This window comes from Aythya ferina (genome assembly GCF_964211825.1).
Source record: "Aythya ferina genome assembly, chromosome: 4".
In the NCBI taxonomy this organism is placed as follows: Eukaryota; Metazoa; Chordata; class Aves; order Anseriformes; family Anatidae; genus Aythya; species Aythya ferina.
The window spans coordinates 1,989,512-2,005,386 of record NC_140300.1 but is presented as its reverse complement, the minus strand read 5'-3'; the positions used below and the strand labels follow the sequence as shown (position 1 = coordinate 2,005,386).

Below are 15,875 nucleotides of genomic sequence, written 5' to 3'. Positions count from 1 at the left end.
TCGTTGCCCTACAACGCTTCTCTTGGTGCCTGCTCCAGCAGAAGCTCAGCCCCGAGGCGCTCTGTACAGTGACCCCCTCCCCTCTTCCCAAAAGGTATCGAGTTTGCCTCCTCAGTTATTTTTTTAAACACTCTCGATAAATCTAGCTCTATTTTAGTCTCTCGCAGCGATGTGCCAGTGTCTGGAGAACCAAACGTCCCCTTTTCCCCCCGCCCCCCGATGCTAAACTGGGTCCCCGAGGCTGGAGGTGCCGGAGGAAAGGGGGGGGCGGCTCCGGGGTCCCCCCTGGTTTTAGCACTTTGGTTGGTACTATCACCTGTAGACGCACTTTGATGTTGTTGCTTTGAAACTTTGCCGAGTGTAAACAATGTGTATTTAAAGAATTATAAAAAAGAAAGAAAAAAAAAAAAGTGTGTAAAGAGCTATTTTATGACCTGGTGTTGAATAAAGACTCTGGAGAGCGAGGTGGGGTTTTTGCTCGCCCCGGGGCTACCCGAAACCCAGGGCAGAGGATGTATCCCCAAGTCCAGCACCAAACCAGTGCGACCAGTTGCTGCTCCAGGCTAACTGGAAGCAGCCCTCATGCTCTCACTTCCCTCTCCTGAAGAAGAGAGCTCAAACCCAAACCCAACTGCCAGGGGCAGAGGCTGAAAACAGCCAAACTTCTCACGAAGGAGAAGTTTTCAGCAGCAGCCACATGTGGGGCAGTTTGCAGGGATGTTAGAACCACCCCCAAATCCACACCGTGCCCAGATCCTGTTTTTACCCCTCCTGGCCTGACAGCAGAGGTGTTTTCTCTAAAAAGCGTTGATGTTTTAACACCCAGAGTAAGGAATGGCAGGAGGGTTTTTACAGAAAGGCTGCAACTGCCCCCATTTTTGCAGTACGACCGCTCACATGCTGCCCAGAGCAGGTAACAAATAGGAGGACGCAAGGAGAAATGTCCCCGAGCGGTATCGATGGGGAAAATGGGAAAAAAAAATGCTTAAAAGGTACTCCAAGCTTAAGATACCACCCTGTAGAATGAAGCAAGCGGCAAAGAGAAAGCCACCACAGCCCGCCATGGGTTTCCATTCTTTTATTGAGCCTGGGTTCAAACCCCCAGCAGCAAGACGTATAAATACAAAGAAACCCCCAGGCGTGCTCGCTGCGCTGCCTGCCAGCAGCGAGGAGGGCTCTGCCCGGCACAGCTTCCACGGGGCGAGCCTCGGGGGATCAGTGCTGTGTAGGAAATGTTGGGGCAGGGCACCTCGCGGGAGGCTGCCACCGCCGCCAAGATTTGACTCTAATTAAACGAGGCCAGTGGTTGCCTGTGAGCCCTCCGAGTGACCATCTGGTGAAGGGGCTGTTAATTAAGCTAGAAATCAACTCGTTTCCCATCCACGCGCTCAGGAAGAGCCCCGGCCGCGTCAGGAAGCCCACAGGGAGTGGGGTTCAGTGGTTATGGGGCCTCCCTCGGCCCCGGCCCCGGCCCCCGGGTGGGGCATCCACGGTGGAGCGCGGGTTTTTGATGGTCTCATCGACGGACACGATGAGGCAGGCGGCCTCGGAGGCGGCCGTCAGCGCGTTGATGCGCACGATGGCCGGCTCCCACACGCAGGCCTCGAAGTTGTCGGCGATGTCCTCGTTGTTGACGTCCACGCCGTACCACATGCCGCCCTGGCAGGAGAGAGAAAAAGAGGAAAAGGTCTGGTTATAGGGTGAATCGGTTCAGGGTCTGCAGTCTGAGAAGTGAGGGCATGAAAACACTCAAGGAGACAAAGATTGGACCTTGCTTTACAAAGGAGGGGGGAAATCTGAGGAGAACACACGGAAAAAAGGCTCAGCTGGCTTCCAACAGCAGCAGCAAAGCCTCACAGAGCAGGAAACTTGCTCCATTTCACAAAGAAGCTGTCAAACACTTCACAACCGACTTCCACCTCGCTGTTGTCTCATCCCCTTACCCACCAGTCATCCGCAGCGTGACGCCACAGCAACGTGGCTGCTGCTAAGAGGCACGAGCAGCAAACCCAGCCCCAGCTGCCTGAATTAGGACCTCACGTGCACACACACCACAAGATCTGAAGTGATGGCAAGTAATCAGGGCCTGCAGTCCGCAGCTCCTCTGGAAAACACACCGCCGAGCCAACTTCCCCACTAATTATTTTCATGTTTAATATAGAAGCCTCCCTCCTGACAACCGATGCATTTTTAAACGAGCAAATCACAACTCCCAGCTCCAAAAAAGTCGCCCGACAGCTGCGATCAAAGGGAAAACAGATCATTTCCCTTTATAGCAACCTGCCGCAAGCCCGCACCGCGTCTGAAAACAAAACGCAGCGTTTCATCAAAAGGGGACACGAGCCCAGCGGAAACGTAGCGGAATTAAGAGTGGTTCTGCCCGAGGGCAGGCACCCACCTGTGCGTGTTTGGCTCGCAGCTTGTTCAGGATGTTGGTGGCATCGAAGCCGGCGTTGTCACAGAGCTGGCGGGGAATGATCTCAAGGGCTTTAGCGTAAGCTCCTATCAGCAGCTGCTGCTTGCCCGGAATGGTCCTGGAGTAGTCGCGGAGGTATTTGGAGAGCTCCATCTCTATCGCGCCACCGCCGGCAACCACCGAGTCGTTCTGGAAGAGAAGGGGAAAAGAGGTGATGCTCGCACTCCTGTCCCAAAAACGCAGGCACTCGGGGCCCAGGGGAAGCCCCCAGCTGGGAAAATCACACTTCAGGAACAGGTTGAGACCCTCAAGTGGCCCCTGCCCCATCCCGTGGAGCTGTCCCAGGAGGGGATGGCAGACCACAGCCTCCCTCGTGCTGCACAAGTGTCCCTCGTTTTCGTGAAGCCTTCAGAACTGAAGATATTTGCAGCAGCACTCGGCAGCCAAGTCCTCCTACCAGCTATTTTTTCCCCCTCCCTATCTGCTTCGGTAGAGAGAGATCGGGATGTTCTTTCTAAAGCCAGAACAGTTTCAAACGTGTTGACATGCTTCCTTCCACGGGCGCTCAGCCTCACAGGAAAAAAAAAAACACCACACATGACCACGTTATCATGCACAACCCAGGAACAGCTGCAATTCGGGAACACAGGACCAGGAGCCCTGCAAGCACAGCACAGCCCCACGCACCTCAGACCCCCCTCTTCACACAGGGGGGTGGTTACCAACGCTCACCCCTCTGAGAATTCACCGAGACAGGGAGGAATGGGCTTGTAACAGATGAAATTCAGGCAGAAAAATCAACCTTGCTACTCACATCCACTTCAGAACTACCCAGCACACCCCACAGCCTGCTCCCTGGCAGGGTGAAGGTGTTGAAAGACCAGGCAGCAACCCAGCGAGGACAATTAAGTTAAAAACTAAAGAGGAGACAAAGCCAGGAGTGCCTGGAAAGCAGCTGGCAACGCTGCAGAGGAGGCAGCAATCGAGTTATTCAGTCAGACACCGCTCGTCTGCACACTCAGCCTACAGGCTGGAGCTCCTGGGTTCAGTAGGAGAGACCTCAGCTGGTGCTGGGGGGTGTGAGAAGGCTGCTGAAGGCGTTACGGCTGTGCCAGGGCCTGTCCCAGCCCAGGGAGGTAACCCCGAGCTCCTTACCTTGATGGCTCTCCGCACTATCATGATGGCATCGTGCAGGGACCGTTCCGTCTCCTCCATGAACTGCTCGGCGCCTCCTCGCAGGATTATCGTGCACGTCTTGGCTTTCGGGCAGCCCGTGAAGAGGTTATACCTGCCAAAAGCACAACACGGCAATGGTTGAGGCAAACAAAAAGGGCAGGGCTGCTCCTCGGCAGGCTTAGCACCAACACGACACAGCACGAGGACGGAGAAGCTCTTTTTATTCACGAGTGACACGCCTGCTGACCCCGGGAAATCTGCTTTCTGCTGCTAAGGGCTTTGCGCTAAACCGGCGCTCTCATTTTCACTCGGCAGGAGCACAGCAGATGTTAGGAGGCAGCCCCAAAGAGGATTTCTCCTCTAGCAACGGGAAGAACCCCACTGCAGCTTCACAGCTTCATTTACGGAGTGAAGTGGCACCGTGGGACACCAGGCGATGCCACCACCAGGCCCAGGAGGCGCAGCTTTAAGTCTGAATGAAACACCACCAGGCCTCCTACACTGCACCAGGGGAAAGATAGTTAAGAAGCATAAAAGAGAGGTAAAATAAGCCTTAAAAAAGAGTTTACTGCTGCTCCTCAGCCTCACACAAAGCAGTAACGATGCAGCCTTGTTTTCAGCATCTCCCAGAGCATCTCACACCTGCCACCACTCACACCCTCACTTTTCCAGCTAATATTGGAGCGTTTGCACAGGGCTCCAGGCTCACAGCCGGCACATTTACCTATCTCCTCCGATCTGAGTCTCCTCGAAGAGCTCGCATCGGCCCAGCACGTCGTCTGCCAGGGCGTTCACGCTGGTCTGAATGGATCCGCCGCAGGCCTGCACGGGAGGAAGATAAGCGTGGTGTTACCAGCACTGACAAACAAGACAAATTTGCCCAGCAGGCTACCGCTCTTCTGAGACAGCCCAGCCTTTTAGCTGATGCAGAACCACCCCGCAGGTCAGATTCAAGAAAAAACACGATCTACTTTCCTCCCATCTCGAGTATCTAGGCAGGCTACCAGCAAGAGAAGTGATCCTCGACAGCAAAATGAGATTATGCCTCTTCTAAGTGCTGACTCACGGGCTCTGGAGTCCAGCAGCTACACAAAGGCAGCTCAGAGAAACCCACTCACAACAGAACGGGCAAGGAGCAGGGAAAATAAACTTCTAGCAATGCAGTGCGCAGCACCTAATATGGTGTAACACCAGGGAAATTAAAAGCAGCACATCTGCAACCAGTTTGTGATCGGTCACTCCACCAAGGAACAGCTTTGTCAGTATGCTACAACTTCACACCGTGACCATTTCCTCAACGAAACCACGCGATTTTTGTTTTAAATCTTCATGTTTAGTCACTGAATGAGCCCTGTTTTGGGAATGGCATGACCAGCCTGGCACTATTCAAGCTAAATTCCGAATCTTTACCCCAGGAACAAGGCAGCTCACCATCATGGTTCTCTTGAGATCTTCCTCCGGGACACGGCCAGCACAGAACATGTCTCTGTCCGCGAAGTACTGAGTAGCCACGTCGCCGATGGGAAGCTTGGACAGGACGACTTTGGCTCCCGACTTGTGGATTTTGTCTAGCTTGTCGTACAAAATGTTCCATTCGGCGTCCACGATGGCCTGGTAGTCCTGGCAGGGAGGAGAGAAACGGCCAGCAGTGGTGTTAGAGAGGATTAAACACAGCCCACTGCACCCGGGCTCTTCTAAAGCAAAGGCAGCAGTGACGCTGCTCCGTGTGGCCGTGGCAGCCAAGTGCTTCCCAAGACTCAGAGGCAATTTTAGGTCGCTTCATCTTATGACGAAGAAGCACATCTGTTAAAATACTGCCGGCAGCAGAGCCAAGTAGATAAAGGGGTTGCGTGACCTGAAGAAAAGGTAGCTACAGCTTGAGAGAGAGAACACGAGGAGGAGGAAGGGATTATACTGATGTCAGAGGTGTTTATAGAGCCGTGCAAGGACACTGGGGCGAAGAAATTCAGCGTTCTCTCAGAAAGGAAAAACAGACTTGGAGAAACTCCGTGCTTTAGCAGCGTGCCCGTGCTTGACAAGCCTTACACACGAGCCTGCCGCGTTCCAGCTCAGTGAAGCAGAGCCACGGGCAGCTAGGAGAGCTTCTGACAGCACACAGCAACACCACACACAGCCGCTGAGTGCAACGGGAAGAGTCACGTTCACCGAAACAGAGAGGAGAGCTTCAAGGAAACAACTCCTGACACCACAGCAGGGCCAAGACCCAAAACACAAAGCACACAGATTTTTAGACACTGCAATCATGCAGGAGCCAAGCACAGGCAGCACTTTCCAACGTGGTCGCTCTCTGCCACCTCGTTTCTTAAGGTTATTTATTTATTTCCACGAGTTGGAAAGAGATCTACTGCCTGAACAGCTACCTCGTTGGCTTAAATACACGCAGGCTTTTTCCACATGTAAAGTGCCACTTAATTAAGACTTCCCTGGGAGGCCACTCGTTCAGCATAAAGAAGTCACCACCCAGCTGTAACTGAGAGCAGAAAGGTGCCCTAAAACCTCTGAAATTTAAGGTCTGTTACACTTCCCCCAGCACAGGCAGCAGGGACTCTCAGGAGGATGCAGGCAGAGCAGCCAGCTCCCTGCCATTTGCCCCGAGGCAGGAGAGGCTCCCCCCTTTCAGCTCTTACCTCCACCGTGTTCACTCTGACTTCGGCGTTGTCCTTCTCCGCTTTGAGCTCCAGCTCCACGTTCAGCAGGGCGATTTTGGGAGCCTGGTACTTCTTGGGCTGCATCTCAAACCCGGCGTAGGAAAACGTCTTCTTAAAGGCAACTCCGGCCACCAGCTGCGAGTCCTTGAGGAGAGGGAGTTTTGTGAGGCTCAGCCTCCCAAGGTTTTCTCTGCGGGGTTAATTACCCCCCCGGGAGACTCCCTGCTTCTCAGCCCTCATTTACAAAGCGCTCACCAACAGCTGTCTCCTTTGATTAACCCACTTTTAAAGCAAATAAGCAGCAAATATTTTCCTCTCTCTGTTCACAACACCAGCTTCTGTCGTTTCCTTCCCATCCCTCAAGACACTGCAGCAGGAGATGCTACACACAATCTCCAGATCAAGGGATGGAGCAATCTGTTCTCCCTCTGATGTCTTTCCCATTTCTGCCCTTTGAAGACAGACACTTCTCATCCGCAGCCCCACACCTCTTTTTTTTTCTTCCCCTGTTTTGTTTCTACAAGCTCCACCACCATCCCTAGGACTGCTCTGCAGCAGGACTACCCTGCCCAACACTGCCCCCTGCAGTGAACTTCTCGACTTGGTGGCTAGGAGAGAAATTGGCACTAAATTTCCTGCCCCACGGGCATCAAGTCTCACTGCAGACTCAGCTCTGCCCAGGGAGCATCCATCATTTCACCCTCCTCAGCCAGGAAAAGCTCAGATTTTCCGTGCTAGCTGACAGGGCGAGGTGACCAGGATCCACCACGAGCCAGCCCCAAAAAGCAGCGTGCTAAGTTATCTGCCCCAGCCACAGCCACCTCTCCAAGGAGTTTAAAAGGTGAATACAAGGGCAAAATGATACCGAGCAGGTGGAGCTGCTTCTATCCAGACAGGGAGGCTCCCCCCTGCCCAGGGAGGCAATTTCTGCAAGCCCCAGAATACCACTAGGCCCAGACACCAGGAAAACAGTTGCTGAAACATCCCTAATTCAGGTGTCTCGGCAAGATAATGGGGTATTTTTGTTTTCTCTCAATGAAAATGCTCGTGCAAAGCGTTTACAGACAGCAACAGCCACAGAATAATGATTCAGTGACTGTGGCAGGCTTTCCTCTCCAGCAGGAGCAGCCCAAGAAGCAGGCCGAACCTCACAGGGGCTGCAGTCACTGCCCCCTACCCTCCAAGGCAGGTTCCCAGAGCACTTACTTCCAGAGCCCCTCCTTGCACCTTCTTTATCCCGATCATTTTGAGCTGCAGCAAGTCGTCCAGCATCATGACAGCATCCACCACCATCTTGGAAAAAAAGTCCTTGCTCTGGGAGATCAGCTTGGAGCTCAGGGCTGTGGCTGCACACTTCTCCAGCAGGCTTCTCTGCTCGCTGCAGGGGAGGAAAAGACAAAGCCTTGTTGCTGATTTCCTTTCACAAAACCCCAAAACATGTATGACAGACCCACTCAAAGGGACAAGGATCAACTCCTGGCCACGGATGGGGAAAGCAGGGCATGTGGAAGCCAAAAGAGACTTGTAAATCCTAAACTCAGACCTGTACCAGTGGGGCTGGCTGGCTTTTAGATACCACATGCCCAAACAGAATAGAGGGGCTCGAGCACCCTCGTCTTCATCCCAAGGTGGTATGGAGTTTGGGACACCTTCAGAGGGATTCAGGTTCTCCGAGCGTTACCTCGGGTAACATAAGCTGTGACAGAGTTCTGCTCTGACAGAAATTCCACTGAAGGTGCTAGGAAGGTCTAATCAAGTAGATAAAAGCATAAAATGCAGGGAGAAAATCATCTCTAGCATTATCATCTCATTTCAGTAATTATTTCATTAACGTTCTCAGCCGTTTCCCTTCATGTACTCGGCAGCTAAGAAGGGATTTGATTTTAAGGGAAGCACCGAGCATTTAACACTGCCAGCGATTCCACCAGACGCTACAAGTCTCCGCTGTCACTTGACAGAAGAAATGAGGCCACTTATTTTGGTACCCAGCCTCCTCCAAGTGCTCAGGAAAACACTGCCCCACTTTGCTGCAGCAGCAACCCAAGCGAGAGCACAGCCCCTTCCCTGCAGGAGCAGGAAATTCCAAGAGCTCAAGAAAAACCCCAGTGTGGGGCCACAGCTGCTCGTCCCGACCTCAAGAGCTCAGCCAAAGCCCCAGCAGGAGGCAGCAAAGCCTCGCAGCCACCAAGCGAAGCCCAGCTCCACAAGCAGGTCACCCACCAGGGAAACTTACTCTTTATCTTCCTTCTTGACGGAGACAGCGATGTCTTTGATCTTGTTCACAGCCTGCCAAAACACAAGCCAACAGCTGGATTAACGATTCCTGCCTGTGAGCCGAGCAGATCTCCAACTTCTCTTTGTGTTTTATGCCAGCTTTTATCCCTTCCTTCAATGTAACCCAAGTTTCAAGCACTTCACAGCTGTAAGAAACCCAGCAAGTGTAAGAGAAAGGGGAGAGGCTCCAAGCTGCACTGCTGCTTTCAGCAGAGATCTGGGAAACCCCATCCACACACACACACACACACACCAGACAACCAGCACATACAGCTAAAAACGTTTATACACAACCTCAGCCCATGCTCTGAGCAGAACTCTCAGACTCCACCTGCTGTAGTATTTGCTGTTTTAATGGCTAGAAGCTTAATGAGGTCATTAAGAGGCTTCTTCCTTTTCAAACCATAGAAATAACAGCTTTAAAGAACTCTGGTGGGATTTTGAACCGTTATCTTTGCACTTTTAAGAGCCTCCAAACCCAGTTCTCAAATCCAGCCAGGCATTACAACCGAGGGAGTTAACCCCCAGAGAAGGCTCAGCCTGACTGACTGATTTGCTTCACGAGACGTAAGGTGTACAAGGAGCAGCAGAGATCTGAAAGTGAATTTTCCCACTTATTCATCCCTCCTTGGAGAAAAAACAGAGGAACAGCGCCCCAGAGGCACGGGCTGGCAATAACAGCTCAGTGATACCAGAGAACAGCTGACGCTTGCAGCGAGACACCAGGAGATGGCTACTGACACCCCCACTCGGCTCCACCACTGGCTTTGGCTTGGAAAAAGGATTTTATTTCATTCCCCTCCTCCCCAGAAAAGGCTGCTCCCCCCAGATGGGCTGGCAGAGCATGCAGTGCTGCCTCACCAGCTGCGTGGCGGTGCGGAAGGCACGGATGATGATCTGAGGGTGGAGGCCTTCCTCCACGTAGGGCTTCACCTGCTTCAGGAACTCGGCAGCGAGCAGCGTGACGGACGTGGTGCCGTCGCCAACCTGCACAGACAGAGATTTTGCGTCACCGCCTGCAGAGTGGCTTCCCGAGGGCTTCTCTGCTCACAGGTTTGCAGCTGGATTCTTTGGTTATCGTGAAGCACTGGGTTCAGACTCTGCCCCATTTGAGGGCACGGTGACACCTCCCACCTCCCAGTTACCCCTGCTCACCAGATGGGATCTTGGCACTTCAAAATTCCCACCCCTCTCCCCACCTCTGGCTGAAACAGCACACGGGATTCCGAAGTTATCACAAGAACAAAAGCACCAGTAAAGAAACCAGGCTAAAAGTCAGCACTCCACGATCAAACCCCCCGAATTAACACCACGTGCACACCGGTGCCACCAGGCACACCGCGGGGTCACCCTCCTACCTCGGCATCCTGAGACTTGGCGATGTCCACCAACGTCTTCGCAGCCGGGTGGACAACGTCCAGGAGCTTCAGGATGGTGGCGCCGTCGTTAGAGATGGTGGCTTTGCCTGTAATGGATTTAAACGAGGAAATTAAACTCAAATGCCCCAAATACAGCCCTCAGCACCACAAAACGGCCGTGTCAGCTTAAGCAGAGCTTTGCAGACCTCAAAGACCTCAAAAAACACCAACCAGCCAGTCCCATCACTGTGAATTTTGTCAAGTCGAAACCACCACAGGCTCTAACCCCAAACTGCCATTTAAAATTATTTCTTTCAGCCAAATTACTGCATTGTTTCCTCTCTGCCATGTGATCTGCAATGCAGTCACCACGATATTTTAACACAGCCATGAGCTGGCTGACAAGGACAGCTCCGGGCCCCTCCCTGTGACAGAGGAGAGCCCAGGACAGCTGTTGCATGGAACATCAGCAGGAAAAATGCCACATTGACAGTGCCCTTTTAGCCCAATTCTGGGGCAAATTAAATGTAGTTTGTCGAAGTGCTGAACAAGTCTCCGCATCAGTTAAGGGAGAGGCTTTAAATTCATCTCCCTCTACTTCTGAATAGTCATGGTAGATTAAAAGAAACACACAGAGATATCCTAGTCTGATACTCACATAAAGAAAGAGGCTAGAAATAAACCATATTATCCACTGAGCAAATTTAAAATTAAATTTAAATAATATTGAAATTTCAAGTGATGTTTTTAAATACAATCATTATAGTTTGCATTTGTAAGAAGTATTAAAAGGGTTCTAAGACCTTACAGTAACAGGGATTTAAAAAACAACACTCTTTTAGTGAATTGAAACAAGTCTTTTCGGAGGGGTGAGTCTCATCCGTAATCACACAAAAATAAACCCAGTAGCATCCACTGACCTCATCCACACTCGCTCTGTGAAACCAAGAGCTAAGTAACCCCACGCAAATTATGAGCCTCATTATAAAAATAACGGGATGGGGGAGTGAGAGAGGAAGTCAGGGATACCTGAGGACCATGTTTGGGACACACAGCTCCTCCTTCCTGCCACGGATGTGCATCGAGTCACCCTAAGCGTGGATCTCAGCAGCTTCCCAACAGAAGCAGAGCTGCCTGAACCCCAGCAGCAGGCAGCTGGGACGCCTGCACCAGCTGAGGCCAGAACCAAGGCACCAAACTGAGCCCTGAGGCAGGAGCTGCACCTCTGTGCTGCGAGCTGAGCTCAGCACGGGGCAGGGAAGCTGAATTCTGCACAAATGCTTACGTTAGTTTAAAAAATATGAATTAAATCATGTTACAGAACAGCCATTAGCTGCAGGAGGAGCCTCGCCAAGGCTGCTTACCCCGGTCATCCACGATGAGCTTGTCCATGCCCCGCGGCCCCAGCGTGGTGCGCACGGCCTCGGCGATCACCTGGCAGGCATTGATGTTGCTGACGAGCTGCGGGATCCCCTGCGAGGTGTCGGTGCCCTCCTTCAGCAGGATAACCGGTGTTGGCTGCGGGGAGAACAACACGGCAGGGCTGGTACTCCCCTCTCAGTGCTCTGGGGCAGCCCAGCACGATCCCACTGCACAACGAGGCCAAGGACAAAACCTGCAGACCCCTCAAACCCCTCTGCCCAAAGTACCAGCCACTCAGCTTTTAATTTTAACCACACTGCTCCAAAGCAAGGCTCAAAGTCCTTCCATGGGATAACAGCAATCACTGAGCCAGCAGGATGTTTGGCACAGCAGAACCACAGAATTATTAGGGTTGGAAAAGCCTCAAAGATCATCTGGTCCAACCACCCCCTGCCACCACTGTCACCCACTGAACCATGTCCCCAAGCACCTTCCCTCAAACACCCCCAGGGATGGGGACACCACCACCTCCCTGTCACCCCATCCCCATCCCTGACCACTCTTTCTGACAGAAACGTCTCATTTCCCACCCAAACCTCCCCTAACACAACTTGAGGCCATTCCCTCAGTCCTACCACAGTTACCTGTGAGCAGAGGCCGACCCCCAGCTCCCCACAGCTCCCTTCAGGCAGTAGCAGAGAGCAATGGGGTCTGCCCTGAGCCTCCCCTTCCCCAGCCCAAACCCCAAACCAGTTCCCTCAGCCACTCCTCATATATTTTGTGTCCCAGGCCCTTCTCCAGCTTCATAGCCCTGCTCTGGACATGCTCTAGTGCCCTGACGTCATTCTTGTACTAACAGCCCTTTCCCTGTCACATCTCAAGCCGCAGCCCATGCGACCAAAAGGAGAACAACTGGATAGCAATGTATGCAGAGAGAACGTGGTGAATGAACACAAAGCGTTCACAAAGCGACCACACCTGCCTGATGTCAAACGTGGGGAGAGGTCTCTGAAACACAGGCAGGGCCTAGAGGGCATCCAAGCCCCCAGCAGGCCCCTCGCTGTGCTCCACAAAGGGAACCGGGCGTGTTGTGCAGGCACAGCCCGCGTCTGTCACCCCCAGCTTTAAAACACCTTGAGGGCAGGACGACCACCACCAGGGGTGAAGATCCGAGGGCTGGGAGCGCCACAGCCCGCCCCACACCAAGGCCACCGTGTGGGGGCCGGATCCCAACGGGGAGCAAACCCCGCACCCCCTGCTGGGACTACAACTCCCAGCAGGCCCCGCGGCCGCCCCCCAACCCCTCAAACCCGGGCCTAGCCCCCGGCCCGCCGCCCGCCCGCTCCCCCCGGCCCGGCCGCGGCGCCATCCGCGGGCCCAAAGCGCGATGGATCCCGCCGCATCCCCTCCTGCGATGGTCCCCGAAGGGCGGCGGGGGCCGGGCGAGGCAGCGGCGAGGCGGATGGCGGAGGATGGGGACGGATGGCGGCGGATGGCGCTCACCATCATCCCTGCGGCGCTCCTCGCGGCGGCTCCCGGCTGCGGCAGGCCCCGCGCCCCACAATGCCCCGCGCGTTGCTAGGCAACCACTTCCGGCCGCGCTCGCTGGTCCTGGAGGCCAGAGCGGGCCCCGTCGGGGGGGGTGCCCTTCTATCCCCCGGTGACCATAGAGACGGGTGGGGGTCACTATTTCGCAGGGGGCGCGGCCCCCGACGAGCAGCGCGCGGGTATGGATCTTTATTTGGCAGGCCCGCTGGAGGACCGCCCCCCCCGCTCCCTTCTCGGCCCCTCAGGAGATTGACAGCGGCGCCGCCCAATGGGAAGGCGAGGCGGGGGCGGAGCGGCCAATGGGAGCGGCGCGGGGGCGAGGGGGGCGGGGCCGGGCGCAGCCATGCTCCGCCGCTCGCTGTGGCTCTGCCTCTGCCTCTGCTCCTGCCCGGCCCGCGGTGAGCGGCCCCGGGGACCCCCGGGGACCCCCAGGGACACCCCCGGAGAACACCGGAGACCCCCGGGAACCCTCAGGGACCCTCGGGTTCAGGCCCAAGCGCTGCCGGAGGGTGCAGGGCCCGCCCGGCCCAGCGCCCCTCAGCTCCCCTCAGTGCCCCTCAGAGCCCCTCAGGGTCCCCCAGCCCCCCTCAGCCCCCCTTACCCCCCCTCAGAGCCCCTCAGCTCTCCTCAGAGCCCCTCAGGGCCCCCCAACTCCCCTCAGGGCTTCTTATCTCCCCTCAGACCCCCTTAGCCCCGCTCAGGGCCCCTCAAATCCCTCAGCTCCCTTCAGGGCCTCTCAGCCCCCCTCAGAGCTCCCCAGCCCCCCCCAGGGCCCCTCAGGGCTTCTCAGCCCCTCAGGGCCCCTCAGCTCCCCTCATTCCCCCTCAGTGCCTTTCAGGACTCCTCAGCCCCCCTCAGGGCCCCTCAAATCCCTCAGACCCCCTTAGCACCCCTTAGAGTCCATTAGCTCCCCTCAGCCCCTTCCCAGGTCCTTTTTTATTATTTTATTATTATTATTATTATTATTATTATTTTAATTAATTTTTCTATTTTTTGTTGGGGAGTTTTGTGTTTTCCCTCAGCCTCTCACCGCCTGCTCTCCCCCACCCCGCAGGCCTGCGCATCCACGAGTACCTGTACTTCCAAGTGCTGAGCCCTGGCGACATCCGCTACATCTTCACGGCCACGCCGGCCAAGGATTTCGGCGGGGTGTTTGTAAGTACGGCCATAAACCCACATCCCCTCCTGACATTTCACCACGGGGACGTTTGTAAGGATGGGAATAAACACAGATCCCATCCTGATGTTTCACTGTGGGGCCCCCACCTTGACGTTTTGCCACTTCAGGGCCCCCGATATCATTTTTTTATGGAAAACGAGCAAATTTAGCAAATTTCTTCTCCATAAACCTTCTCCTGGCAGCCCTAAAGCCCCCCCGGGGCGCATCCCACGGGGGGCAGCGGGACAGAGAGGGGCGGGGGCAGCAAATTTCGTGCTCAGCCCCGCTCAGCCCTGCCTGTCTTGCCCTCGGAGAACACAAGGTACGACCAGATCCACCTGGTCCCAGCGGATCCCCCCGAAGCCTGCGGAGAGCTGAACAATGGAGTCTTCATCCAGGACCAGATCGCTTTGGTGGAGCGGGGGTAGGTCCGCGCTGCGGGAGCTGCTTTTGGGGGGTGGGGGGGGGGACCTCGAGGCAGGATTGGAGCCGCTCGTGGGGCGGTTTGTGGCAGTGCCACGGCACGGAAAGGTGCTGCCACCACCCCCAGCTTCTCTCTGGGACCTTCCCCACATGTGGAAAAGAAGGGAGGATGCTTTCAGCCCCGAGTGTTTCACGTGGCAGCTCTTAGAAAGCAGTTGGAAAAAGCTGTATTTTTTTTTTCTCTTAGGAAAAAGTGGCCCAACAGCAACATTTGGGCAGCCACATCCTTAAATATGAACGCAGGGAGGTCTATTTTTATTTATTCGAGTCTGATTTACTCAAAGAGGCGTTGGGAGAGGCACGGTGACAGGGAGATGGATCCTTTTGTGGGTATCTCCAGCGCTTTGTGCCTCAGTGGTGCCTCTGCTGGCTGCAGAGGCTGAACCCGAGGCAGATACCCACAAATCTCCCAGCTTTGCTCCCCAAAAGCCCTCAGTTGGGACAAAATATTCCTGATCCCGTGCCCCAGGGGCTGCTCGTTCCTCTCGAAGACGCGCGTGATCCAGGAGCACGGAGGGCGGGCGGTGATCATCGCGGACAACGCCTACGATAACGACAGCTTCTACATCGAGATGATCCAGGACAGCACCAGGAGGACGGCCGACATCCCCGCGCTTTTCCTCCTGGGCAGGGACGGGTAGGTGCCTCGGGGGGGCTTCTCCTCAGCCCCAATCTCACGGGAAGGGCCGAGAAAATCCCGTTCCTGCTAAAAAGGGAGCTCCCGGCGTCCTACCAAGCTTTGAGCCGGATTTTTGGTGGATTTTGTCTAATTTAACCAAATTTCTGAGCCGGCCAGAGGTCTGTGCTCACCCCGGGGCTCCGTTTTCCCCTCCCCACGTCGCTTTTATCCTCGCAGCTACATGATCAGGCGCTCGCTGGAGCAGCACGGGCTCCCCTGGGCCGTCATCTCCATCCCCGTCAACGTCACCAGCATCCCGACCTACGAGATGATGCAGCCCCCCTGGACCTTCTGGTAGCAGCGGACTGAGGACTTGGTTTTTTTGGGGGGGAATCCCTGGATTTCACCCCCCCGCGGACCTGTTCTCCCAAAATCCCAGCCCCACGGGGGAGATCTTCGTGCTGGCGTGGAGCTGGGCAAAACCCCAGCGCCCGAGGTGGGGCCTCGAGCAACCGAACAACCTTTGTAGGGACTTTTTGGGAGGGAGGGGACGGCCCGGTGCCTCCCCAGGAAGGTTTTAAGGATGCCAACGGGAGTTTGTGGTGCTGATTCGGGGGGGATGCAGCATTACAACCCGAAGGGGAGGGGAGGGAGGTGGATACGGGCTCGCCCATCCCCTGTGTATTTTTGGCTGAGCTAATGAAGTCTGGACAAGTTTTAGAGAGAGGGGAGTTTCTCTTTTTTTTTTAGCTGCGGATAAAAGAACGATTTCATCCCTTTTTTTTTCCCCCAGTACCCTTCCCAAGCTGCC

General features: G+C 54.9%; 2 protein-coding genes across 2 annotated transcripts; one reads left to right on the top strand and one right to left on the bottom strand.

The window, feature by feature from the left end:
• Positions 1–1,063: 1,063 nt before the first annotated feature.
• Positions 1,064–12,954, bottom strand: CCT7 (chaperonin containing TCP1 subunit 7). The gene is made up of 12 exons (XM_084517737.1): positions 12,759–12,954; positions 11,258–11,411; positions 9,894–10,000; positions 9,397–9,522; positions 8,495–8,547; positions 7,468–7,639; positions 6,241–6,405; positions 5,024–5,212; positions 4,317–4,414; positions 3,572–3,704; positions 2,399–2,605; positions 1,064–1,659 (listed from the first exon to the last, which is right to left on the bottom strand). The coding sequence occupies exons 1-12, from the start codon at positions 12,762–12,764 to the stop codon at positions 1,435–1,437; spliced, it is 1,635 nt and encodes a 544-aa protein (XP_084373863.1). The 5' UTR covers positions 12,765–12,954; the 3' UTR covers positions 1,064–1,434.
• Positions 12,955–13,122: 168 nt separating this feature from the next.
• On the top strand, positions 13,123–15,788 carry PRADC1 (protease associated domain containing 1). Its single transcript, XM_084517746.1, has 5 exons — positions 13,123–13,201; positions 13,858–13,958; positions 14,277–14,386; positions 14,915–15,082; positions 15,302–15,788. The coding sequence occupies exons 1-5, from the start codon at positions 13,147–13,149 to the stop codon at positions 15,420–15,422; spliced, it is 555 nt and encodes a 184-aa protein (XP_084373872.1). The 5' UTR covers positions 13,123–13,146; the 3' UTR covers positions 15,423–15,788.
• Positions 15,789–15,875: the final 87 nt, after the last annotated feature.